At 45.8% G+C, this 27,237-nt stretch overlaps 1 protein-coding gene across 2 annotated transcripts in view; it reads right to left on the reverse strand.

Moving 5' to 3' along the window:
• The window catches only part of LOC135373489 (sialin-like), a 79,905-nt gene that overhangs the window by 17,625 nt on the left and 35,043 nt on the right, over positions 1 to 27,237 (reverse strand). Inside the window, exons 4-7 of one of the 2 annotated variants that reach the window (XM_064606668.1) lie at positions 26,892 to 27,075; positions 7,771 to 7,904; positions 2,200 to 2,346; positions 38 to 170 (exon numbers count right to left, since the gene is read on the reverse strand). In XM_064606668.1, the coding sequence (XP_064462738.1) occupies positions 38 to 170; positions 2,200 to 2,346; positions 7,771 to 7,904; positions 26,892 to 27,075 (598 nt within the window). The remainder of the gene's footprint in view (positions 1 to 37; positions 171 to 2,199; positions 2,347 to 7,770; positions 7,905 to 26,891; positions 27,076 to 27,237) is intronic. The other variant, XM_064606669.1, reaches the window with a different exon arrangement.

Genomic DNA, 27,237 nt, shown 5'->3' on the forward strand with positions numbered 1-27,237 from the left:
TGCGTGTTCGTAGTAATTCATCCGTCGATGATCTTACATATGACGGCGAACATTTTCCTAATGGTGGTGGTGTCTAAGATGCGCCTCCGTTGTAGTTCGTCGGCTACTGAGGCCCACAAGAGACTGCCGAGAGAGAGGGCAGTGAAGATCATCCCGTTTACCGCCGCATTCTGAAAAGTGAGAAGCTACATCTGGGTCACCGACCTCGAAACACCGAATGGAGATACAATTCCTAACCATGGGCCCAGTCCACTGAGGAGCCCCTGCACATATCGGGCCATGGACGATAGCGTACCAGGGGAAAGCAATGCATTCTGGACAGATCCTGGCGTGATGTCGTTGTAAACGCCATTATACACGTGACAATAAAAATATAAAAACGGCGGCGCCGGTGGTCAGTAGACTAACAGTTCGTAAAGAACGCGAATGCCGTTTATGTGCGTCGTTTTTCTGCGTCTGTTCATCTATGCCAATAAATTTTATCCATATTCTTGCAATATTGTCGGCTTGAGCATGTGGACTCGAACTGCCTGCCATTCACATCAAAGTGAAGACGGTGGCGTTTTGATGCACTGAGAACTTAAACACACGTCGGTACAGATGACTGAGAATGTAGTTTGTGCGCATAATGAAGCGTGTAAAGGGCTAAAGAATTTACACGCCCTGTGATACACATTTGCACAAAAGGTAGGATTGCAACGCTTTCAATCTCGCAGGTCAGAAATGCTGGTTCCCTTTGTCGTCCGTCTATGACGTCATGTTTCCTGCCCAGTAGCGAGGCGCGAGCCTTTTTTTCTTCATTTTGTGCCGCCCGTCACGCGTCGTTCTTGCCAGGAGATGATGCATCGGTAGCCAATAAAAAGTGCTCCGCCGACGTGACGTCACCACACGCTAGGAGTAGCCGGGTAAGATACCGCCGCAGCGCACAATCTTTCGTAAACTAATTTTCTCTAGAAAGTCGAGCAACCCAAAACAAAATATTTTGCGTCACAGTTACTGAAGGCGGTATGTTCATGTCGCGCTGTCAAACAATACACATTCGAAGGTGCTTCCATGCTTCTCTAATGTTTGCAACACTTCAAGGGTTTCAGAAATCACATGCAATACTTCAAGTGCATGGCTCCGTTTCATACGTTGTGGCCCATGGATTAGACAAGCAACATCCCATGAGTGGCTGTTTAACCGTCAGGTTTTTAAAAGTGAGATTATTTCGAGCCACTGCCAACGGTGGCGCCGAAGAGCGATTAGAGACGTCGACGGAAACACGAGAAGTGACGTTTTATCCGTGCACGCTTCTCCGAAGTGCCCGAAGGTCATCATACCGAAGAGGGTTCGCCGGTGGCCGGCTCCCTCCATACAACGCCTACGGCGTCATGGGAACGGAAAAGTATGCACTTCCTTACTCCACTCTGAAATGTCGGACGAGGAGGTGAAGAGTTGAGAGCGACGGAGGAGCTCACCTAGCGGACAATCTTCGGAGTCCAATAGCTTCTTAACGCGGGTTCACAGAAACATGGCGTTTTTATGTTCATACTTAAAACATAAAAATCAATATTTACAACGTTAGTTCTTCAAAGGTTTGGCAATGGTTTTAGAAACCCTTTAATACGTTGAGTAAACGTTTAGATATGTCCATAAATTTTTCAAACGAAGGTTGAGCGGAGAGGATGGTGAGAAAAAATTAGAGCCTGCTAAACCTAATACGCAGATAATATGACATTAACAGGTGTGTGATAATATGATACACCTGAAAGTACAAAGCCCGCATTAACATCATTTGGCAGGATTAGAAACTGCAGAGGTCCTGCGGTAATGAAGTGTTCAAGAGCTTCTATGGTCAGACGCTGTAATGGTACGCTCGCCCTATTCCCAGAAAACATTCAATTGTGGTATGTGTGTGGGAAGGAGGGGAGAGAAGCGAGCAGCCAGCCTGCCGATAAAAGGAAAGGGCTGAAAAGGAAAGGACTGACAAGTTATTCGTTTATAGCAACTTGGCCTTAGGCCGCCTTTGGGCATTTGAGGCAACACAAACAAAGCACTACTAGAGGAACAACTATGTTGCACAGCAAATAATTGCAGTGCTACCATCCCTGTGTCATAGATCTGCTATGAGCGAGTTTACTTTCATCGGTGTTTGCAAGCCAGTAAAACATAGGTAACGTAAACCACCAATTTGAATTCCATGTGTAGTATACTTACTCTCTCAATGCTCATACAGAGTATTCTATCCATGTAGGCTGGGATCTTAGTTTGGAATGCGCTCAGCCCAAATGTACTTCCAGTCTTTGCCGCTACAACTCCCCATACTGGCCCGGATGTGAGGACAGACTTCCATGGGAACTCAACCTGCGTATTGATGTCCACGTCATAAGAACAGTTCCGATTCCTTGCTGAATATTCAAGCGGACCTTTCTTATAGTGGTCGAGACTAACGCTTAGTGACAATTTATACAGCAAACAGTCAAAATAATGCTAATTATAGTAGTTAACAACAACATATGCAACATTCAACAAGAGTAGTCATCTTCTGTAATTATTAGATTAGATGATTACATTAGACCACAATGAAAAACTGTTCGTTCCCAAACATTGTGAACAACCTGCTCAGTCGTTTTCATGGCCTGACGGGAATCTTCCGGGCTCACAATTTGCCCCTGTAAGGCTTTACGAAAGTTGAATTTAGTAGAGAAGTTTTCTAAAAGTGGAGCAACAAAACTGCACATTTGCTTGAGATTACTATGGGATTGCAAAATATGGTGACAGAGTCATGGTTGCTTTACGAAACCACGTAAATGCAAAAGCGCTTAACACCAGGTGCCCTATCCTCGTCAAAGCTAATCGACCTCGATTACTTTACGTCACAAGCTGTAGGGCGGGGCTGCCACGGAGTACTCCGCCCTTAGATCCCGCCCGTTTCAATTGTCATGGTTATTGTCATGGTTGTGGGCACACCTGACACAAAGAAGTAGGGGGGAAACGCGCAGTGTGTGACGTAACGGGCACGGACGGAGGGGCATGGGCGATTGGGTTCTGGAAGAGAAGTACTCCTGGCTGACCGTCGGCATCGTCTTGGAGTCCTACCGCCCGGCTCTGGGTTCCAACTTCGACCTCGTCCTGGGTTTCTGGTTCTAGGTGCGGGTCTGCCCTACCAGGTCCTGGCTGCTGGCGTGCCCCACCGGGTTCTTGCCTCTGGCTCTGGATTGCTTGGTTGCTGGCGATGCGCTGTCCGCCCCGAGGGTGACCCATGCTCACAGTAAAGTTTCTGCTTACAACTTTGTTTCACTCTGTCTCATGCTAGCTTCTATCCGAACTACCCTGTGGGCTCTGGCGTCCACGTCCAGTGTCGGCACTGTGAACTGACCCGCTGGCACGTAGGTTGATTCACAGCCTGCCGCATCACACTTATACCTAGTGTTCCTTCGCAGCCTCTCGGCCCTAATCTCGGACCGTGACCTACGTCATCTTGACGTAACAATGACGTAAAAGACTAGTTTTAAAGCTGAAAAGTAATGTAGCGAAAAAGGGTCGATTACTTTGAGCGGCGACGGGTTTCGTGATGGGTCCGCATGTGCATTTCCATTTATTGTGTTGTATAAAGTCTGTATGTGCTCGTCACAACGAAAAGTTCATATCTTTCTTCGTTTTTGTTTAATAATGACAGAAAAGCACCGCTGCACAACGCGCTTTACCGCGAACACAGATCTGCGCGGATCGCCGCCTCATATGCGTGAGAGTGGCGCGCTTTTCGAAGCGTCGTCAGAGGCACCATATAATCAATGTTCTTGCACCATAGGGGTGTGCACACACACAAAAAAAACATCAAAGTTCAGTTTGCTAAGTAAAACTATCAACCCTCATTTGCGGTACCATTACCACCCGCACAGCTCACCAGCAAAAGAAGCATAAATGCAACTTATCATTTGTATATCGAACACACGAACACAGAGAAATATATAAAAAAAGCTCTTAATTAAAGCTCACGATTTAAAGCACGAACCGATTTCTCATAAACGCGTTCACGGCTCGCGCCACACTGTCCGTTCGACCCTTTGCGGTTTTACCGTTTTGTTGCCTGCCATCAGCGCCATCTCACGGACACAGTACCATAAGTACAATCACGGTGTCACACAAACATTGCCGTCTTGCACACCTGTACGTCATGAAAAATGTAAAAATGTCAAACAGCAGAAAAGGAAATTACGAGCATGCTTTTTCGCGCATTTTCCACGAAATTTAGTTCGCAGGTAGAGTTTTCCGCTTCCGACACCAAAGAACTGAAGCAACAAGGCAGGGCGGGCAGATCACAGGTGTGACCTTCGGTTTCTTAGGAGGAAACACCGATAAGGTGGGTCGCTTTCCAAGATAACACGTTGTACCATTGGTTGATAAAAGGTGTCAACAACTTTTAATAGTCACGCCTTTTTCGATTGTGCACCAATGACAGAAGAGATTTAAAGTAATCGAGGTCGATTACTTTGACCAGGATAGGGCCCCAGGGGTTAGCAGGCAGTATATAACATTGGAAATGTTAAAGGAGCACTAAACCGAGATAAGAGCAGATCGAATAGAATAGAATCGAAGTAGAAAGAAAAAGTAACGTAGGTCGCACCGAGATAAGAGCATTAGTGGTATTCGCATTTGACAGATCATCCGAAGAGCATTAATCGGTACACGTTTATTTAACTCTGAAACATTTTTTTTATCATTATTATGAAGGTTGACAACGACATATAGTAGCACAGTTGTTGCAAAAGGAGTCGCGCATCATTTCGTGAACTTGCTAATATCGCAACTGCTTTCAACAATTATTTTTCGACTGTTGCTTGCAGTACACAGAGTGCACCGTCCGCTTCAGTCTTGCAGCGTTCATCTCAATCTTTTTATTTGCGTCCTACTTGTTGCTCTGAAGTTTTGCGTACCATATCTTCGCTGCGCAGTACATCGGCTGGCTATGATAACATATCTGTGTTCAACCTGAAACTTGTCAAAACTTTAATCTCCCCTGTTCTGGCACACATTGTTAATCTAGCTTTTCAACAGGGCAGATTTCCCGCGGCACTGAAAAGGGCAATTGTAGTGCCTATCTGTAAAAGGGGAAATGTCTCATATTAAAAACTACAGGCCAATACCTATCCTACCTGCTGTTAGTAAAGCCCTTGAAAGGCTAATTCATGACCGCTTAATGAGTTATCTTCAATCTTTCGACATTCTATACGCTAAACAATTCGGGTTCCGCAGCGGTTTGTCGACTGTGACTGCTCTCATAAATTTCGTCGAACGTGTCAAGCAATCAATTGACTCTGGCGGTGTTGCTTTATCTGTATTTGTTGTGGTTTTCCAGAGCTTTCGATTGTGTGAATCACAGAACACTTTTGTCGAAACTTACCAGCTATGGAATATGTGGACGCGCCGATGACCTTCTACATAGTTATCTTGCTGACCGCACACAAGTCGTCAGATATGATGGCGCACTATCGCCTGCTACGACACTCAACGTCGGTGTTCCTCAGGGATCTATTTTATGGCCTCTCCTTTTCTTAACATACATAAATGACCTTCCTAATCATATCGTACATTTCGATGTGTTCTTGTACGCTGATGATACTACCTTACTTATCGCAGGCCAGAATACAGAAGAACTGATGGATAGACTACAGGTTGATTTAGATAGTTTGGAACAATGGTGTGGCAGCAATCATTTAAAGTTAAACTCTGATAAAACTGTTTGTATGCTATTTCATTCCCCGCAGCGTCGCGTAACTCTCCCGTCCCGACTATCTATCACCAGTACGCTACTTAGTTTTAGTAATGAAGCAAAATTTCTTGGTGTTGTGCTCGATAAGCACCTCCGCTTTCAGTCGCATATTAGACATATCTCTAACAAAATTTCTGATGGCATTAGTGCACTTGTCAGGACACGACAATGCTTTCCTCGTTCAGTGCTCCTAAGCTTATATTTTTCTTTTGCCTATTCCCATATCGCTTACTGCGCCCCAGTCTGGGGCCTTACTTATAATGCTCACTTACGGGCACTGGAGGTGTTGCCGGATCGTGCTATGAAAATGATATTTCGCTTACCATATCAGTTCCCTGTTTCTCCTGTGATGACTAATTACAGAATATTAAGTATTCAACAAGTCATTTCCCAGAACGTCCTACTTATCGCGCGGTCGTATATTACCGGCTGTTTAGAATCAGAAACGCTTAGTTATAACCATTTGAAGGCAAAACGTCAAAGCAGGGCTGGAGCGGAGGGTCTGCTCAATCTACCACTAACAAACACTAATTACGGTAAGCACTCATTTATTTTCCGCAGTGTATGCGAGTGGAATTATTTACCACCTGAAATAAAGAGGATTGCTATCCCCAGAGCGTTTACACTCCAAACTAAAAACTTCTTACTATCTCCTTTACCTATCTAATGAGTTGTTATACGGATCGCTTTTTTCTGGACATTTAGCTGTCTTACTGCTAAGCTGTTAGTGTCTTCTAACCAGTTTTCAAGCCTTCTAGAAGTGTGACGCCGAATTAATGTATATTAATGCTTGGTGAACTCTCTTTGATGTATTTGTTAATCACTATGGAGAACCCTTTAACAGGGATTTTGTTTCCTACTGGGTTACCTGTATGTAAATATGTATGTATTTTCTAATAGAGATGACTAATAAATATATTGAATTGAAACTTGAAAAAAATATTGAATTGCTCTGTCCACAAGTTCTCGCAACAATGGCATCGACGTCATTTTGAAGTTTCATGCGGGCCACCAGCTGTGTTGTTGCACTTTTGAATAAGTGTTTCCTTTTCCTCTTTTTTAGATGCGCAAAACTACATTCACGAGAAATGTACTTCCGCAATGTATTATTTGTACATCTTTTCCAGCCGCCTTCAGGAACAGAAATGATATAACATTATAAGCCGCACTCATAATTTGAAATCAAACCCCTCCGCAGTGGTGGAGCTACAACAATGCGGCAGCACTCAGGTTGGGCAGCTTGTGGGAGTGGCACTACGTACATGAGTACATCCCCGCGGCTGGCCTGGTCTGGTCTGGCCTGGCCTGGCCTTGTGGGAGTCCGGGATTGCTTGACGACGCCGAACGTCATTTCGGGATGAGTCAGGAAATACAGGTTTCTGATACGTCTGCCCCGTTTGATGTAGCCCGGTGGCGTTTGCTGATGCATTAGAGGAAGGCGCGAGTTGCGCCTTCGCTTTTTAGATAGCGAAAGCGGTTACACAAAGTCTTATACAGATTTAGGTGGGGTGAAACCCCTGCCTACACTCTGTGCAACCTTTTAGACAAAGTACGGCTATCAGTTCAGTGCACATTTCTTTTTTTTTTTAATGAAGTTCACAGGGTTTTTCACAAAGAATTACACCAAGTTGCAACCCTCCTATGCAATTTTAGCACATAGATCTTTCAATGAATACTTCGGCTCTCAGACACACTTTTAATTCGTTCTATCTTGATTACAAATACCGTAATTTGTCATAGCGAACCCTGTACTTCTACATTTTTAGTGCGACACCTAGTTGATCTATGTCACTAATAACACACGAAAATCACTTGATCAACTCACGAAACGGGACAGAGTCGAAACTTTGAGCTAAATCTTAGGCGCAGTTTTTAGACTCGAAAGAAATGGACCTCTTTCACATCTTACATCGTGCTTACAAATTATTCTGCTTCATCGTGGGACAGAGTACCCGCACAGTGTAGTTTGAAAATGAGATAAGCCTTCCAAAAAGAGAAATAGCTAAGATGCGTACCGCTTGGGGTGCTGTATCCGCAGAGCTGGCAAGATGCGAGTATTTGTTTTCTCCATCCCAAACGCACGTCGTCTCGTCAGGGGTATTAGAAGCGAGGAGTGACCACATCATGAACCATCCAATGCTCATGGCTCCTGAAATGACATGAACTGGTTAATGGCAGCTCAAAATTCCACATTCTGACACGGATGTTTCCCTTTTGTTTGTTTACTCTTGAGCACTATTCCCTGTTGAAGTGTATCCGAGTGGGTTATAGCAATGCTCATAACACGTTTAATACCAATCAATAGGGCTACATGTCGAGTACGAGCGAGTGGCTCCGATGCTCGAAGGAAACCCACTGCCAAGCGAGGTGAGAGCCCATACCGACAGCAGAGGTGCACTCTGACTCGATGTTATGGGCGCCCCGAATGTGGGCCTCTCCGTGTGGAATGCACCATTGGCGTGGGTGCCGAGACTATCGTCTTTTAAGTCGCATGTCTGGCACACAGCACTCGTCCCCCTTTAGTATGCCCCCGGCGTAGTGGTGACCTCCTGCGTAGTCTTGATCTTCTAGGTGGACGAACCGGAGTCAGGAGACCCGGGTTGTGAACTTCCACGTCAGACATCCAGGTGCCATCCTCAGTGACGATCCGCGACGCAGGTCGTCGGCGCAGTTGGTCGGCGTCCCGCGTCACGTCCGGCGTCCCACGCCGTTTTCACAACAGCCATCCGGGATCATTTCTGGTTCTGTACCACTCCAAGAATCCATTTTTGTCCTCGCCCGTAATTTCGAGCGAACACGTGCGCCCCTGGCTGGAGCACGCCTGTTTCCGAACTTGAACCTTTATCTGGGCTTGGTCGTGCCTGGTCAGGTTTTGAGATAGCTTCATTGTGCAGTTCTCGGACGCTGATGAGGTCCAATCTTGACCTGATGTTGTACCCAAGTAGCAGGCGATTTACCGGACACAGTGTTTGGAGATCGACGGTATGAATGCAACCAGCGGTCCACATTTGTGCGCAAATCCCCAGTCTTCATTTTCTTCAACGCATCCTTCACCGTGCGTACCGCCCTTTCTGCTAGTCCGTTCGACTGCGGGTGGTATGGGACTGTACGAATATGTCGTATCCCATTAGCTTTCACAAAATCCTGGAATGGTTTTCCTGTGAACGGCGTGCCGTTGTCTGACACTATGCAGTGTGGAATTCCAAAACGTGCGAATACACTGCGAAGTTCCTTCACCGTGTACTCAGACGAAGCATTCTTAACCGGAATTGCTTCAATCCAACGTGAGAAGCTGTCCACTACGATGAGTAGCATCATTCCCTCGATTGGCCCGGCATAATCAATATGCATGCGTGACCATCTTATAGTTGTCGATGGCCAGGACAGTGGTTCGTTTGCTGGTGGCATTGGCTGTGCCTGTTAACATTCCAAACAGTGTTGTGCCGTGCTTTCGATGTCACCATCTATTCCGGGCCACCAGAATAGCGATCTTGCGACTGCTTTCATTGTTGCCATTCCAGAGTGTGTAAAGTGGAGTTCCAGTAGCAGTGCATGGCGTGCTTTTGCTGGAATGATTATCCTCCTTCCCCACATGATCAGTCCTTGATCCGTCGAGAGCTCATCTCTTCGAGACCAATATGGTTGCAATGCCTTGTCTTGCAGCTTATGTGGCCATCCCCGCTGTATGGCATCCCTGAGTGCTGACAAGGTAGCATCTTGGTTTGTCAAGTCGGCTAGCTGCTTTGCTGACAGTGGCCCCTCCACCAGGATTTGGATGGAACATACTGGTTCTGAATTTGTGAGTTCTTCCTCAGTTGCAGTTCCTTTTATGGGAAAGCGGCTTAGTGCATCCGCATTGCCGTTTTGACGTCCAGGTTTATATACAATTTGGTAATTGTAGGCGCTCAGTGTCAACGCCCATCGCTGAATTCTGCTGGCTGCCGTGGATGATATAGCCTTGCTTCCTTTGAAGAGGCCTACCAACAGTTTGTGGTCCGTCCTGAGAATGAACTCTCGTCCATACAGGTAGTCTCTGAATCGCGCGACTCCGAAAACAAGTGCCAATGCTTCCTTCTCCAGGTGGGAGTATAGTTCTGTTCTGCCGCCGTGAGAGTTCTCGACCTGAATGCAATTGGTCTGTCTTGCCCATCGATGCGGTGTGATAGAACTGCTGCTATTCCGTACGGTGATGCGTCGCACTCAAGCTGAAGTTCTCGGGACGGATCAAAATGGGTTAGAAATCCAGAATTTACCAACACATCTTTCGCCGTTTTGAATGCTTCCGCTTGGGCAGTTTCCCATTTCCAGACGGAATCATTTTTCGGTAGGTCGTACAAGGGTGTGAGCAAGGAGGATATGTTACGAATGAAGCTGCGGTAGTAAGTAAGCAGTCCCAAGAAAGCTCTCAATTCTTGCATGTCTTTCGGCGCTGGCGCTTCTAATATTGCTCCCAGCTTCTTTTCTTCGGGGTGAAGTCCTCTTTTGTCAATGCGATGTCCCAAGTACGAAATTTCAGACTTGTGAAACTCACATTTGTCCTCCCGCAGGCGAACACCGTTGTCCTGTAGACGCTGGAGTACCTTGCGCAGGGTTTCGCCGAAGTTCGCCTCCCGTTCTCCAATCAGGATGTCATCGAGAAAGACTTCCGTTCCAGGAATTTCTCTCAGCAAGGATTCCATCCGACGCTGGAAGATCGCTGGCTCAGAAGCGATGCCATAGAGTAGACGCTTGTAGCTGTACAGGCCTTGATGGTTGTTTATTACCGTGACCTTCTGTGAGTCCCCATCAAGTAATCTGCTGGTATGCGTCGCGTACGTCCAATTTCGAAAAGCACTCCGCTCCACTAAGCGACGCAAACATGTCTTCAATCCTCGGAAGAGGATATTGTTCAACGTCACAGACTTGGTTCAGCGTAACCTTGAAATCGCCGCATAATCTTACTGTGCCATCTTTCTTCATGACGGGCACGATAGGTGTCGCCCATTCGGAATGGGTCACCGGTGTGAGCACTCCCGCTTCACCAGCCCGATCAAGTTCCGCAGACACTTTGTCGCGCATTACATACGGAAGAGATCTTGCTTTGCAGAACTTGGGCGTTATACCTTGCTTCAAATGTAGATGAGCATGTGGACCTACCACGAGGCCGATGCCTGGCTGAAACAAGGATTTGAATTCCTGCTTCAGATTGGCCACCTTGCCTTCGCTGTTAACGGCATTCACGTTGACGGTAAGCAGATCCAGCGCTGCAATGACGTCACGACCACATAAGCTTGGGCCCTCGCGATCAACGACGTAAAGCGAAGCTGTTGTTGTCCGGTGTCCGTAAGTGACTTCCATTTTCAGAACGCCTAGCACTGGTAGCTGACCCATGTAGCATGATAACTTGCGTTGGCATGGCAATAACGTTGGCCAGGAGGTTTGATGTTTCCTGTACGTGCTAGCAGGTATCAACGTAACGGACGAATCTGTGTCAACCAGGATGCCCATCCAACGAGTGGTGATGATCCACGGACGCGGCGTTGCCTGGGTGTCGACATTATGGATTCCATGCAGGTCAAGGCTTGCCTCTGAGGTAGCCCCTTCTGTTGAAATAGCATTCGTCCGACCATGTGCTCGTGGTCTTGGTTGTCGTGATTCTGACGAGCACATCTTTGCAAGGTGTCCCTTCTTTTTACAGCGGTGGCACGCAATAGTCTTAAATGGGCATGCTGGTGCTCCGTGATCGCTTCCTCCGCAATGTATGCACTTAAAGTTCTGACTTCCCTGTCTTGGTAGTGTTCCTTTAGGCTCTTGACCAGCCAGACGCTGTCGACTCTTTCATCAACTCTTTCAGTTGATGATCCGGTTCACTGAGTTTTCCGGAGGCTGACTCAGTTCCATGGCATTCTGGTCTCGTGTGGTCTGGCGTGGTCTTGGTTGCCATCTCAATGGCGCACGCAAGTGTAGTAGCTTTCTCCAGGGTCAGTTCCCGCTCAGCAAGCAATCGCTTTTGTATGCCCATGTCCCTGACACCACATACCAGCCTGTCCCGCATCATCGTATCCAAAGTTGTTTCGAATTCGCAGAACTCTGATAGTTTTCTCCGTTCAACGATAAATGTAGATACAGTTTCGTTTTCCTGCTGGACAGGAGAGTTGAAACAGAAACGTTCCACAATTTCAGACGGCTTCGGGGCGAAGTGACTGCTCAGTGTTGCTACTAGTTCCACGAAGGTCTTCGTGCTCGGCTTGGCCGGGGCCAGGAGACTCCGAAGTAGCCCGTAGGTTTTCGGTCCCACAACCGAGAGAAAAATACCGGCGCGCTGATTCTCGTCTGTAATCGTTTCCGACGATGTACTGTTCCAACCTTTCAACTTAGTGACTCCATGGTTCCACGTCTGCGTCGAAGGCTGAGGCGGTTCCGAAAGTAGCCATCTTGCTTCCTCGCTCCGGAGAACAAAGGGAAATGCAGTCTCGTCGGATGAGATGTTTTCAGACGTGCGGTGACGGCCGTTGGTCGCGTACTGCCGCTGCGTCACCAGTATCCCATCCGTCGTCGCCAGCTGAAGTGTATTCGAGTGGGTTATAGCAACATAACACGTTTAATACCAATAAATAGGGCTACATGTCCAGTACGAGCGAGTGGCTCCGATGCTCGAAGGAAACCGACTGCAAAGCGAGGTGAGAGTATATCCCGACAGCAGAGTTGCACTCTGACCCGATGCTATGGGCGCCCCGAATGTGGGCCTCTCCGTGCGGAATGCACCATTGGCGTGGGTGCCGAGACTATCGTCCTTTAAACAGCTGGCACACAGCACTTGTAATACGCTTCCAGAACACCTCGGTGTAGTATAGGAATAAGCGCTGCATGGGAGAGGCTAGAAGGAAAGACAGGGAAGAGGATCAGAGGAGAGCAAAGGACTCAGACCAACACCACCTAGATACAGAAAGCCTGCGCACTTGTCGACGTCACGTAACAATTAAAAGTCAGCCAATCAGGTCGTGTTTTTAACGGCCGTAGCCAATCACGAACGTGCTTTCAGCGGTCGTGGCGATGGAGAAGAACCACTGTCGTGTGCGAGTTGTGATTGAACGTCCCAGCCTACTAAATGGGAAAACTTTGAAATATATCCCAAAACGGTCTCAACCTTTCTCAAAAGTGATATTCTGGGAAGCGTCTTGCACTTTTTGTCTAAATATTTAGGTCTGCAGGTTCCAGGTGAGCTGCAATGATTTGCGAGTTCTTGAATTCGCAGAACGGTGTATCGCGGTAGCAGACGATTTTCGACTATATATGTCCACGTAGCGAAGGAGGGAGAGGAGGCAATGCGCAGGCTCTCTTTCTAGGTGGTGTTGCTCAGAAGGGGTTCTTCCCTCTCTCAATGTACGCGCCCGGGGGGCAGCCATATTGAGTCATCCGAGGGAACGTCGCGTATTTTTAGCCCGCTAAAACCAGCGCAATTCCGGAAACTGTTGGCAACGTTTCCTCCGCCGCTAGCGTTGGCTACGGATCTTGTCACTGCCCGCGTCTACCCAAGCTCGTAGCCAAGTCTGGTGCGGTGGTAGCAGTGTGGGGTGGTGGTACACGGACGCTTGTTGTGTGTACCGTTTACGTGTTTCATCTTTGAGCACAGGCCTCATTGTTTTCTAATTAGTGTGCTGTGAATATACTACATTATGCTTTCGCTAAGCTTAGCGGCGGAGGAGAGCGCTGCTTTGCCGGCGCTGGCTGATTCAATATGGCGCTCCAGTCGCCGCTACGTCCCAGTTTCGAAGGTTTCCTTCTAGCATACTCTTTAAGATTCCCATGTATACACCGGCTCGTCCGGTCAACGTTCCTGTGACGCAAACATGTGGGCATGATGTCTACACAATTCACTCCGCCCACATGACACAACGACGCCTCTATATGACATTTTTCTTTAAGCTTCGCTTGACGTAATTATTTTATTGAGAAAAAATCCCGAAATATGTATGATTTCACCGAAGCCAAATTACCATCGTGGTTTAGGCACGGGGGTATACTTCAAAACTAAACTTTGTGTTCTCAAAATTACACAATTACATTACATTTAACTCTAAATTAACTTACTTTAATTAACTTACACCGTAAATTCAATTACATTAAACCTCAGTACCGCCAGGCGAGTTCTTATGAACTGCCTACATAGACTATTCCACCTACATCCACCCGATACGGCACTTATTCTCCGCTCTACAGGATCACCTAGAAAACGTGCCATTAAATTATAATAAAATGCCTACGTTACATAGAATCACGCAGTCAACGGCATTTGTTCTTACTGGGTTTTTGCCACTTCCAAATATGAATCTCATCTAACTTAAGTTTTATTATAAAATTTTTAGTACGTCGTACGATGCGACACACACGACATACAAAGACGATAGCGTACGATGTACTAAAACTCTCGAATATGTCAGTTTTTACGTACTGAACGCGGACATCTACAATGTAAATGTCGCTTTTTTTTACCCACAAACGTGAAGCGCGTGCCGTAATTTACTCAAGTTAATGATAACTGACACGGATATTGAAGAGATATACCATCGGAAAACAATAGCCAAACATCCTATCGTCCACAACCTAGGGCTCGACCACTTTTTGAGCACCCTCGCTCTCCGCTCGATGAAAGGAGGTTCCTGAACCCAGCACATAGGGCCGATGCAACAAAGCATAGAGTTAATATAGGAAGACTCTACAGAACGTAATTGGCGCACCGTCAATGGGATTCTCCTATCCCCGAGCGTGACCGCCCGGGCGCAGCCATCCGTTGGTCATGGACAGTGCTAGTGGACGAATTTCAGCCCCTAGCTACAGCGGAGCTGCTCCGTTTGTTGCCAGCCCTGTGCAGTCACGTGGGATGACAAACGGGGGAACGAGCCGATGGAGGCAACGGCGTCCACCGTAAGAAGCGAGGCCGGCCGTATAATTGCGTTGAGTACGCACGAATCTTCGGGATACATGCAGAATTGAGTGGTGCTATGGGAATCACAAGGTAAACCTTGTCATATCAAACGTGAATCATATATTATCTATGAGATTACCTGCGACACCGCCAACCCTTTGCTTCGCACCGACACGGATGAAGATGTTTACCGCCTATGACGTATTGAAGTGGCATTTGCATGCTTTGCGAGCGAAATCAATAAATGATTACCCAAGGTAACAAATGCTGACATGTATTTCCAGAACATTTGCCACATATTTCCAGAGCATTGTTGCCAGAAGGCAACAGAATTCCAAAGATGTATACACACAGTAAACCGCCATTTTCATGCTGATCTGCGAACCAACAGGAACCGGAAATACAAAAAACGAAACCACCCGCCATTCCATGCTCTGGTCTGTCGAGTTTCCTGATAATAAAGTGATGAACGAACGGCAGCACACAAGCAAGTGATGTAGCGGGAAAATATTCACTGCTTATTTGTTTAACGAATACATATGAGGTACGCACATAGTACGCCGAATATAAATAGCATGTGATGAATTTAGGAAAACGAGCACGTCAAGTTTAGCGGAATGAAGCAGTCAACGCAAGGCAACACCTTCCATGACCAACGGATGGCAGCTCCGGCGTGGTCACGCTTTTTTGAGCGAGTCCGACCCCCCTGCAACCACAGGGGTGACATCCAGTGTATTGCTCCGTAGACGAAAGCGTGGTGGGCGAACGCAATGCATCCTGGACAGGTCCTGGTCGTACGTCACAGCAAACGTCAAGGCACACGTGACCTTAAAGATGGCGGCGCCCGTGATCGGCGGCCAAACCGTTTGTAAACAATGCGGTTGTTTCTGGACGACGTTTTGGATGTTTTTCTATCACGGAAATTATTTTTATCCGATAATCTCGCAGTAACACGCAGTTTTACACATAAAGCCTCGTATTGTTGACAACTTCCAAAGATGTGATGACGACCGCGCGTTAAGACTTACCGAGCCGATGCGATGTACTTAAACTAAGGTGAAATGGGCTACCATATGTTGCGGAAGAAGCACCGCATAGTTTACGCTGGCAAAATACGGTCACCTCTTGGTGTTATGACGGTGAAAACATGTCGGTAAGCGGCAAAACGACATGTAAACAAAGTCACATGACCTCAAAATGACATTTTCTATGTCGTGAGACCAGGACAAGATGGCAGTTTTGCCAAAACCACCCGCTTGAGGGTAGTTACAACAATGACGGGTTTGTGTCACCCCTGTGCCTGCAACAAAGTTTTGCACAGCCCCATTTCAGGCCCAAGCGGCCACGGATCCAAACAGTAGGAGTGTCATCGACGGGTTCTGCGTGGTGTTTCATGCCGTATGAGTCAAGGAGAGCTTCAACACGCATGGGAAATCCACAGAAAACGCGGTGCATCTTGCCGAGTGCCAACAACTCGAGACCATGTATCTGAAAGTGCCACGTCGTCTGCTAAACTACCGCGCGATACATATTTTGGGGCGCTGACGTTGCTGCTCACTCGCGCCACCTGACCCACAGAAACAGGTCATTGGGCGCGTTTTCTTATTAAACTCTGGCAACTGAGAGTTACTCTACGCGGACGAAAAACAGAGTAGCGGAAATGTGGTCATACCCTGCAGCGAGAAATAGCCAGAGTTAACCCTGGTAAGAACGCTTCTCTACTCCGGTCCTAGGAAGCTAAGGTATGATGTCAAACGGACGCGCGAGTGCGCCTTTGTCGTCTGCTATACACAACAGTTGGGCCGTTTTCTGCTGGTCTCGATAGAGTTTCAAAAGCTTTACCTTTAGAGTTAGTCTAGGAAATGTTCCAGAGTTCTCTTTGTGACCCACTAGAATATTAATACCTAGATAGAAGGTGGAAAGTGTGGAGCACTTTCGAAACGTGCAATGCCTGTCCGCGTCTGCATTAAAGGTCAGCTATGCCGATATCCCAAATAGTCGAAACGGTTGTGATATTCTGAAAGCCCACATCCAGCTCTCCCCAAAATGCACCTTCATTCTCTCAGTTCGGTACAGTACCACGTCAAAAAAATAGATAATTCATTCCGAAACACACATGGGCGCAGCCATTTTTATGACGTAGATGCACCCGAACGGGCATTGTGACGTGTACGCGCGTTGGTACTTGTCAGTGGATTTCACCTACGGCTTCTCGCGGCTTCACGTATATGTGCTTGAAGATGGCGGACAGCCGGGTTCCACCGTTCCGCGATAAGTAAACAGTGCAGCAGCTGCGAACTCATTCGCGAACCAACATCTGTGCGATGTTGTGACTGGAATTCGTCGTTTGTGTTTTGTGAGCATGTACAATTTGTATCAAGACGCGTCTGCGTTAGCCCCTTTACAGCACTTGCCCATTGTAGAGACTGACGTTTCGACAGCCGTGTTAGCAAGAAAATGCCGACAGCGTTTTATTCCTGCAGGAAAAAATTGTGCTATGTATTTGAGAAACCGCATACTGCTATGGGACAAGTTTTACGTACGATTTATGAATGTGCAACAGCGTCGACGATGGTATGTAATGACGAGAGACGTAAAACGAAATACAAATCATATTTTAAACTTTTTGTGGGACTCTGAATTTTCCAGAAGATTTCTTTGAATCACACCCCCACGCTGCGGTGTGTGGCACGCTACAAACTACTGCATTTTATGTCTAACATCTGGATATTGTTTGTAATGAGCACCGTCGCACAAAAACATGCACACGAAAGCTCCAGTAGCCATGTGGTTGCACACTATGCAGACGCAAAAGAAGTACCAGAGCACATATTGCCACTTAGAAATGGTGTTTCTAGAAATGTGGTGTCTGAAGAGTTAGAGCATAGCATAGATCCTAGAAATCAGGTGCAGCTTATCCTTCTGTAGAGTGCTCTTTCAATTCACAACTCAGCCCATGGGGTGTAAAAGTGTTAGAGGCAATTATGTGACTTGTCGTCCTGGGTGACATCACTGGCCAGCCACGGAATTAATTCCGTGCTCAGGAATTATTGTACAAATCACTTTGTATGTAGGACATGATAAGCAATATTTAAGTTGCAGCCTTGTCTGCAGCATTCTCGATGGCCTCTTACCTTTACAGCTAGAGACACGTTACCAAACCATTTAAAACGGGCACTCTTACAGGGGCCGTGTAACTTTAGTTTTTAATTTATAAAAATATAAGTATACAATATGTAATATGAAATTTATATAAAATAAAAATAACATTTAAAAAAAATATAAAAAGGCTTATGCAAGCAATCAGTTAGCATAACCAATGCACATGAAGCACAATTATATATGCTCGGACATCATCTAATTAATCTTCTGAACCATATGTGTGGCTGCATACGAAATTTTGATGCGCATGCTCTACCTTCCTATTCCTACATGTGCACACGAATAACAGTGAATATATGTGCAGTGGCAAAAAGCAACGCTAGACTCTGTCATCATTGTGCCCCTTTAACTTTTCCACATTTATTTCTGGTGAACAGGGAATATCTCACTAGAAAAGAAGACATTTGTGCATTGTTTGGCAAGCAAATAAATATATTTATTTACATTTTCCATCAATCAACAATGTTGTGACCTGGTGCAAATATTAATGTCAACAAGGAAAGTACTTACAAATTATTTCTATGTGCTCAAATGCAGATATGACAATTCTGTTTTTGTACCTCAGCACAGTACAGTTTCAAAATTAACAAACTGCACAGCATCAGCAATCTTGAAGTATCTCAAGAGGGGAATCATATAAAGCTCTAATAATAGACTGTGCAAACAAAGCTCCAAAAGACAAAGTACTTCAAGAAAAATCTGAATAATCGGTTGCCGTTGTGATATGTACTACTATGCACAGTTCATGAATGGAACATGTTACCTCATTGCATTGCCTCCATGAGAGCACTAGAACAGGTAGCTTTTTAGGTCGCTCTTTGCATGTTTCTCTATTGTCTTTTTTTGTTTTCTGTTTTTGCAATAGCAAGCATGGCCATAGTGAAACACAAGCAGCCGAGGACAGGATGAGACATCTGCAATGCGACTGCTAGCTCTAAACTGATATATTTATTAGCAGACTCTGGAATATACACATATATGCTGCTAAGCAAATGGCAATTTAACCAATAGAATAACAGACAAGAAAAAAGGGGTTATATATCTTCCCCTCTCCTCATTCTATTTCACAGGCAGCCCTAGTATCATTCTGAGTGTGTCCGTGCGTTCCCTTTGAGATAACGTATCTCAGACAGAAGCAAATCCAACAGCGGACTGCTTACACATGCAACCGTCTTGGATTTATCTACCCACTTGTTATTTAACCGCTGCCTTGAGCTATGTGTTCTGGAAATTTAGGCAGCATCCAGAGTCCCTGCAATGTGTTGCCATGTTTCTCGAGGGCATCAAAAGTCTGTCCTTGGCTGCCTGTGTTTCACTATGGCTCTCAGATACGAACTACCCAATTTCAACACAGTAGAAAACACAGATTTGTAAATAGCATCTGTTGATTGCACTGTACATACCCCCCATATAAAGGATCATAGTGGATACTATATCTCGTGCGATAATGTCAGGAACACAAAAAAGATAGATTTGAAACCACTCTTACGTCGTAGTAGTAGTATTTGTGTGAAGCTACGCAATTCCTGTCCTGCAAATAATTTAAACCATATGTTTTATCTGCCAGCGTGATGATCCCCTGAAAAGCAATTCACACTACCAATTCTGAAACCTATCCCTGACATGTGTAGCCATCAGGGAGGAAACCCAAGGGCTGCGGTGGAAAAGACAAACACACATGGGCTATGTTCTCACTGTGCATCAGCTGCTCTGGCTACTAAGAAGAACATGTTCCAAATTAATATAACATGGCTTGACATGATACGCCGGCGAAAGGTAACCAATAAAATTAGTAGTTAAATGTACAATACGTAAACACTTGCCATAACATGACAGTTCCCTTCCTGCATTCATGCGCTACCATTCAACCCACATAGACAGTGTACTGAATTTTTTTATAGCACTACACGTCGTTTGACAGAACTTGAACAAGATTATATAGCACACGATAAAAATAGAGTGAACATGATGTGCAGAAAAAATGGCTAGGAAGCAAGCGAGCTGGTGAAGGTGATGCATATGTAAAACCCCGAGACTAGGGAACACTAAGGGACGTGTTTGTGTCTGTCCCTTCGTGTTCCCTAGTCCTGGGGTTTTACATCATGCATAATGTGCAGCTTTCCATTCACGCTTAATGGCCGTAGCAGTAATGCATGGAGGCCACTGCTAAGTTGTGTTGAGAAACACCACTTTATGTTTGCCATGTCTAAATGAAACGTACCTGACCTGATCCAAATTAAACGTTCTGAGTCTGGAACACACAAAGAGAAAAACACAACACACGCCACAACATTAACAGATAGGCAAATGAGCTGTGGCGAGCTCCACCTTGGGACAAAGTCAACAAGTAATTCACCAAAAGTCAATGAGCACCTGAAATGTAACATCTCTGACTGGTAGCAGGACGGTCCACGTTCAATTCCTGGTGCTAGCACTGACTGGCTTTTTCAGGAATTATTTGTTGAAGTTTCGATGTACTTGAGAACCATTCGTCAACCATTGTATCCCCATGAGGTGATGAGGGTTTGTCATCCCAAAGAGACTCCCTTTCTGGCATGTGTCCTTATGGATGCTCATCACTGCAGAAAAAAAAGAAAAAGCATTTAATGACAAGAAATGGATAGTCGTATTTACTGTATAATGATTGTGCACAACAGAAAGAAGACTTTCGCACAGAAGGCTGTACTTCTTGAGGTCTAACATCAAGTTACAAAATTCCAGAATATATGACATGTTGTAAGGTAGAGAATAAGTAGAGTTATTGAGTTGTCGAGTTGAGTTGAGGGGGAGTTGTACCCCCTTTTTATTTTATTATATATGATTCTATAATTATTTTTATGTCTGTACCAACCCTCGCTCTCTACATTACAACATGTTTTATATATTCTGGGATTTTGTAACTTCATGTTAGACATTAACAAGAGCAGCCTTGTGCACGAAAGTCTCGTCTCATTAAAATTTAGATGCTCTCAACAGTCTTCTTTCTGTTGTGAATCTCTATCGCAGCATACCTGCACATTGCTGTTCTACGTACTGTGACTTTGCAATAAGAGTATGGACTTTGGGTAAAAAGACTACACAGCACTGCTCAGGTATTTTTGCCTATCGAACAGTATGTATGTATGTAGTATGCACACAGTATTTGTGCACCGGACCCACTAAAAATGTAGTGAATGTGGCATTGCCTACGGTAATGCACCAAGTTGAACACAATTATTGTAGAATCCAGGTATTTTAGCTTACATGTCAAGCCAGTACCACATCAAGTGTGAAGTTGTGACAAATAAATAGTTTCCATTTTTTCTTAGCTCTCAGAACACAGACAGTGAATTAATAAGAGTAGACAATGTTAACATGAATTCTGGGCTATTCTTCAATTAAAGATTCACAGATAGTAAAGGCACCTTCCTCAATGAACGTTGATGACACTGAAAATTCTAAAACGTTATCAGAGGCGACATCAGCTTCGGTGTGTCAAAGGATTGTATGTCAAACAGTAATCCAGCTAACAGTAACAAAAATGTGCAAAAGACAAATTAACTGAACTAATGTAACTTAGCTTCTATATCAGACAGTGAAGCTTGTAACACCCCATCCACAGGAACCAGTGTCCAGACAGCAAAAGTGCTTGAACTGGGAGATAGCAGCTAATCGGAACTGCGACATTTGTTTTCCACCCTGAAAGCACAGGTTGTAACTTTGAGGGCAGATTTAAAAGTGGTGTCAAGATGTCTGCATGCGAGTGCACATGAAAAGTTGAACATAGGTGAGTACTCAAATTATACCGTCACATTGCCATACCTGTTGGTGGAGGTAGACTGCAACTAACGTGTCAGCAATTTCTTCATGTACCAGACGCAAGCCAGATCACGCTTCATTTCCGCCTTCAGTGTGCACCTGTGATAATTCAGAAGTTAGATTATCAATACTATTGTGTTGTTAATCGTGGTTATATCAGAGTAAGCGCAGTAGGACAGCTGCACAATCGATTCATTAAGCTTGCTATTTTTTTATGTCTGAACCTCGCCTTACCTTTTCTGCTCTCGTTTTTTGCCTTGATCCTCCGTGGCACGTTCGAAATGTTGTGCGTCGGGCACCTCAGATTTTCATCAGACGATTTCGTGCCGAGATTCCAAATTGCCTCTGGAGTCGCGCGTAACCTATGATAACATTCGTGGACGAAATCCTTGCAGTGGAAATTAGCAGGCACCACTGTCAGCCAAGAGCTTCGCACTGCTAGGTCTTTTGGCAGCTTATAATAGGTAACACTTGAATGCTCCGATGAATTGTTCTAACAGCGTAGCACCGTCGCATCTTCGACAACTTCGCCGTGGCATTTCACGTATCATATCGCTCCAGCCCATAAAAGGCAAGGTCAGAACAAGGAAGTGCACTTTGCAAACGACGCCGTGCCAAAAAAAAATATTCACATGCTTTGTTTCCGGCTTAGCAACAACATAACAGCTGTTCGCTTATGTACGATGCACAGAGGACGAAACGAAAGAAGCCAAGCGGCCAAGCCAAGAGTCCATGCCAAGCCAAAGACAGATAAACCTAGAGCAGTGACGTCGGTGCGCTCGAGCGCAGGGTTTGCCGACGGTCTGACGGCCGGGCGTGGGAACTAAAAAAACTGTTTTCTAAAAAACTACGAACAGTTGGAGCAAGATATTTCGCACACATATTCAGTGTTCGGTAATCAACACACAGCGCGAGTATCGCCCAGTTCTGCGGCACTTCAAAATCGGCATATCTGACCTTTAAATACGGTGTGTTTTCTTATTCAACCCGAATAGTAAGCATTTTGCAATGCTGTAGGCCAGGTTACGCAGCACGTTGTCCTTATTCATAGGGCATGATTATTTGTTATAGCTTCGATATTCCCAGTAACAAAATTCCCCATCTCAAAATTCACGGTCTCGAAACAAAGAAAATGCTCGATTACTTCGTAAGAATATACGCGGTTTTTAAAAAGACGATATCACAAATTAACCTCTTAGCTTCACGAGTCTTCGATGTCTGTCGAAGTTGTTTTAGTGAATGAAAGCCAAATCTTAGCGGCAGTTATGCTTAGCAAGGCGGACTCGCAAGCACAGCATCTTTGCTAGTTTACTATCAAGTTAGTTCTAGATGGGTATTTGCATTTTTTTGTCCAAGTTGGTCTAATTCTGCTGATTGCATTTTTTTTTCGCGCGTCACCGTGCATTTTTGGGGAGGCTTATTTTTAGTCAGGGGACCACGAAACATTTATTTCGAGCTGTTTATTTTGCCACAGAGATTTTGATCACTATATTTCGAGGTACCCCCCCCCCCCCTAAACTCGAAATAGTAGACTGTAAGAATTGGTACCCGAATTCGATCAGTCTACAGCTGGACTAGATGGCCTCTTGGGGACACTGTTATCTAAAATCGTACTTCGCCGTCCCATATTACCTCGTTTGCGCTTGAATGTGTTGTGCTAATATTGTATTTGACCGTATGCAGCACGTGTTTATTACTCGAAAGAAATAGTTGTGCAACACCTGGAGATATGAGATGCGAATAACCACGCAGTGCTGTTTTTAGACAACCGTGTCCCCTACAGTAATTTATTAACAAGCAATCTGTAGCATGACTGGTGTCACTATTACGGGGATGCAACAATTGAGTTATGCGTGGCACGCTTGATGTCACAATATTTATGGCCGTATTCCCAAAGCCACCCACAACTTCGCCCTCAAAGGCTCCTGGGCTCTGGGCACCCTCCGGGCGAACACCCAACCCGGGGAGCGTGCGTCGACTCGCTCTGCTCCCTATCAGACGGGAGTAGGTAAGAGTAGTGACGTCAGAGCGGTCGTTTGCATTGAAATCTACGGTCGTCCGCTTTTGCTGCTGCTCGTCTCGGCAGCATCATAGCGGACCCAGGAAAGTTCCAGTGCGAATTTTGCGACCTGATGTTTTCTTCAGAGCAACATGAACGGAACCATATATAAAACACACATCAGATCGTTGTATGTGAAGGTCGAAACCTGTTTCTGTGCGTTTCAGAGCTAGCTGCGGACCAGAACAGCGCTACCCTTTCTCGGAACGTGCGGCAAATACCCCTAATTCGTGGCGTGAATGCTTTACGAACCCACGCAGATGTCCCCATACGGAAGTCAACAGCGTCACACTAAAGCGAAGCAGCGGGCAGCGGTTCTTATGTCGCGGGGCCCAAATGTCAATGTCGTCTGCTGTCACCATATTGAGAATCGTACTCGCGCCCGTTCCACAACCTCCCCGAGGGTTACCCTACTCCCATGGTCACGTGGTACAACTCTGTCAAGTAACCAACTCTACTCGAGGGTTAGTTGTGGAACGCACCCGTAAAATGAAGCCGTAGCACATGCGCAAGACCGCAGTTCGTTTCCGCTTCGGACGTCTGCTACTTTGGTATCGCCTGTTCTGCAGGCGGTTGGCTTGCAAAGTTCGTATCAATCTAGTGTTCCGATGGCTCCACGTGCACAACACAGTGCTAAGGAGCGGGAGACGTTTCTAGAACGGGTGGGGAAGCATAAAGGGGCCACTGAAGACAAAAAAATCCGACAGCGCATCACTCGGCGCGAAAGCCTGGGCGCAGTTAGCCAGGGAGTTTGACGCCCAGGGAATAACGTCTGACAGGATTGTAGGACAATTAAGAGACTTTTAGAAAACAAAAGTCTAAGCAAAGTAAGACAAAGCGGCAGATGTGCAATCTTGGAGGGGCACATGCGGCGGGGCGGCAAGCTTCTCATGCGACCCAATATCGAAGAGGGGATGCCACACCTCCGTATATCGAATAGGTAAGAAATGTTTGTACAACTGTTGCGAGCTGCCTATAGGATTTGTACTGAAAAGGAAAGATCGTGACTTATTTTGTGTCACATTCACATCAGGCGTTATATGTAAAATGGTCGCATCTCTCGTGTGTACAATTGCCACAGGACGCAAACACTACTGGGACATAGGTGATTCCGATTAATGGTATCTTTATTTGAATTCACATTTGTCGTACCGCTCAAGGGGGTCTTCCCAGTCCCGGTAGCGTTTCAATCGCATGACGTGATCTATGAAATCGCACATGTCCTCCATTTTTGTTTCGGGGAGAGCGTCCGTCAGGGAAGCACAGGGAGCTCGCGAACTCATATTGGGAAACGATATTCTCCTCCCTCGGGGCTAGCGCTTACATGTGGAACCCCCAGGGTTGCTAGGGAATACGGCCCTTAGAAGCTATGATTATAATTCTCGAAGAATGCACCTTTGACCACCGTGCACATCCACCTTTTATGGAGGACAGCTTGCTGCACAGCAAGTAAGAAACAGCCGAGAAAAAGAACACAACAAACGATAACACCTAAGTGCACCCGATCTCACATAGCCTCCGATTTCACCCCCAAGTTTCGACAACTAAAGTGAGGATCAGATGGTTGTACCCATTCTTCTTCCTGAATATCATTACAATTTGGGGCAAAGCAGCGCTTGAAAGTTCAGCGTCCACCAGCTTGCATCGAAGAGTCACCCCCACTCCAGACGTTCGAAAAATCCTGTCGAAGGTGCCAAATACTGTAGGGATCATGTGGCGCTACGTCATACCAAACTCGCGGGTTACTCGAATTGAATAGTATATGTATATAAAAAAAAAACACGCCCACAGGGGTCGTAGAAAAAGTGAGCCGATAGGTGCCGCAAAAGAGTGTTTTCCTTTTCCTGTTTCGGTACCAGATAAGACAGGCATGGCTTATCGCATGCGACTTCCGCTTCAATCTTGTCTTCCCGCTCCCCATTTCAAGAACTCTCACTTTTTCTACCATCCCTCTGTGGGCTGGGTTTAGCAACCTCCTTTCGTCGGACTGAGAGCAAGGGCGCGCAAAAAGTGGTGGTATGCTGGACTATGGGCGCTCCGAAACGGGTACTGCGCCGCATTTTTCTTTTTTTTTCGATGGGATATCTCTTTAATAGTGAGTTCTAGTGCATCGTACTTTATCACCTTTGCGTACGTAAGGGATAGCCTGGTGGTTCTGTGCACTGCGCGAAGCTCTCTTTATGTTTTGCGCGTGCGCAGGACTAGCAACGCTACCCTTACGTACGCAATAACGAAAGGCGTACGATGCACTAAAACTCCAGATAATTCGTGTCAATTATCACGAACTCGAGTGAATTCTACACGCGCTTTACATTGGTGGGGCAAAAAGGAGACATACTTGGCAAATTTTCGAGTTCAGTTCGTGAAAAATGGCGTAATAAAACTCATGTTAGATTACATTTACATCAGGAGGTGGCAAAAACCTAGTAAGAACAAATGCCGTTCACCGCGGCAAAACCGCATTTTCAGCAGCTTACTGCGCGGAAATTTTTACGTATAATGCAAGCACAACTTCAAAGGTAATCTAGAAAGCTATTACAGGTATTTCTGCTCTAGCTGTTCCTGCGTTGCTTTCTGTGTATTTTTGTTTCTGCCTCCCAGACAACGTTGAAGCATGATTGGGTTAGTTGTGCTTATTAAATGTAATGTGATGTAATTGCTGCTGACACCGGGACCTGTGTCACAGTCATCAAACCTAGGGGAGCCCGCTAAGGTGATGTGACGTCATGTGAATGTAATTGGCCCGCGTATGAACAGTTTCAGCCGGGAACAGCAACGGAAACGTAACGAAAGCAGAAGCGGCCACGAAATTGCAGCTCTATTTCATTTACCCGCCTTGATGAGTATTATGCGCAGGCTAGCATTTACAGGCTTAACTGCCCTTTTGCCGTTTCGTGTGCGTGTGTTCCCACACCTCCCCTGTAACACCTATGGGGCCTTCGGAGGCAACTCTACGGATTGATTGATTTATTACACCAACTTCTAAGGCTCGAATTGTGCAGTGTTTGATAAGATTTACGACGAAATGGGAAAGGCACAAATTCGCTCGAGCAGCCCGGTAGCTTTTACACGGGATTTCACAAGCGAAATATTTCTCTAGCCTACGTGTTGTAGAGTGTCACACTCGGTCTCCTGGATGGCAATTCCTTTTTACACATAGGTTTCCACTGCCTATAAATTATTTCATGCATCTGAATGAAGAAAATTCTCACCAAAAATATAAAACGTAGATGGCCATCCACCAAGAACGTCATATTGGATCAATAGCCCCGTCACTGGCATGGTAACTATGGCACCGATGGAATAGCCTATGAAGCAGATGGACAACATTCGTGCTCTTTCAAACTTCGGAGCCCAGTTTGCAATTAGCGCGTATTCTGATGCTGTCACGAAGGCCTAGAAAAAGCAAACAAAAGACAAGGGGAATGAAATTTTACGCTTGTCAGGGCCTCAGGTTGAATACATAAAGGAATCGCACGCTTCTGACATACGTCCAACGGCAACGCTATACTGTGAGAACCAGAGTTCGGGGCAACTCGTTACAAGTAACTCGTTACT

Source organism: Ornithodoros turicata, unplaced genomic scaffold, assembly GCF_037126465.1.
Source record: "Ornithodoros turicata isolate Travis unplaced genomic scaffold, ASM3712646v1 Chromosome25, whole genome shotgun sequence".
In the NCBI taxonomy this organism is placed as follows: domain Eukaryota; kingdom Metazoa; phylum Arthropoda; class Arachnida; order Ixodida; family Argasidae; genus Ornithodoros; species Ornithodoros turicata.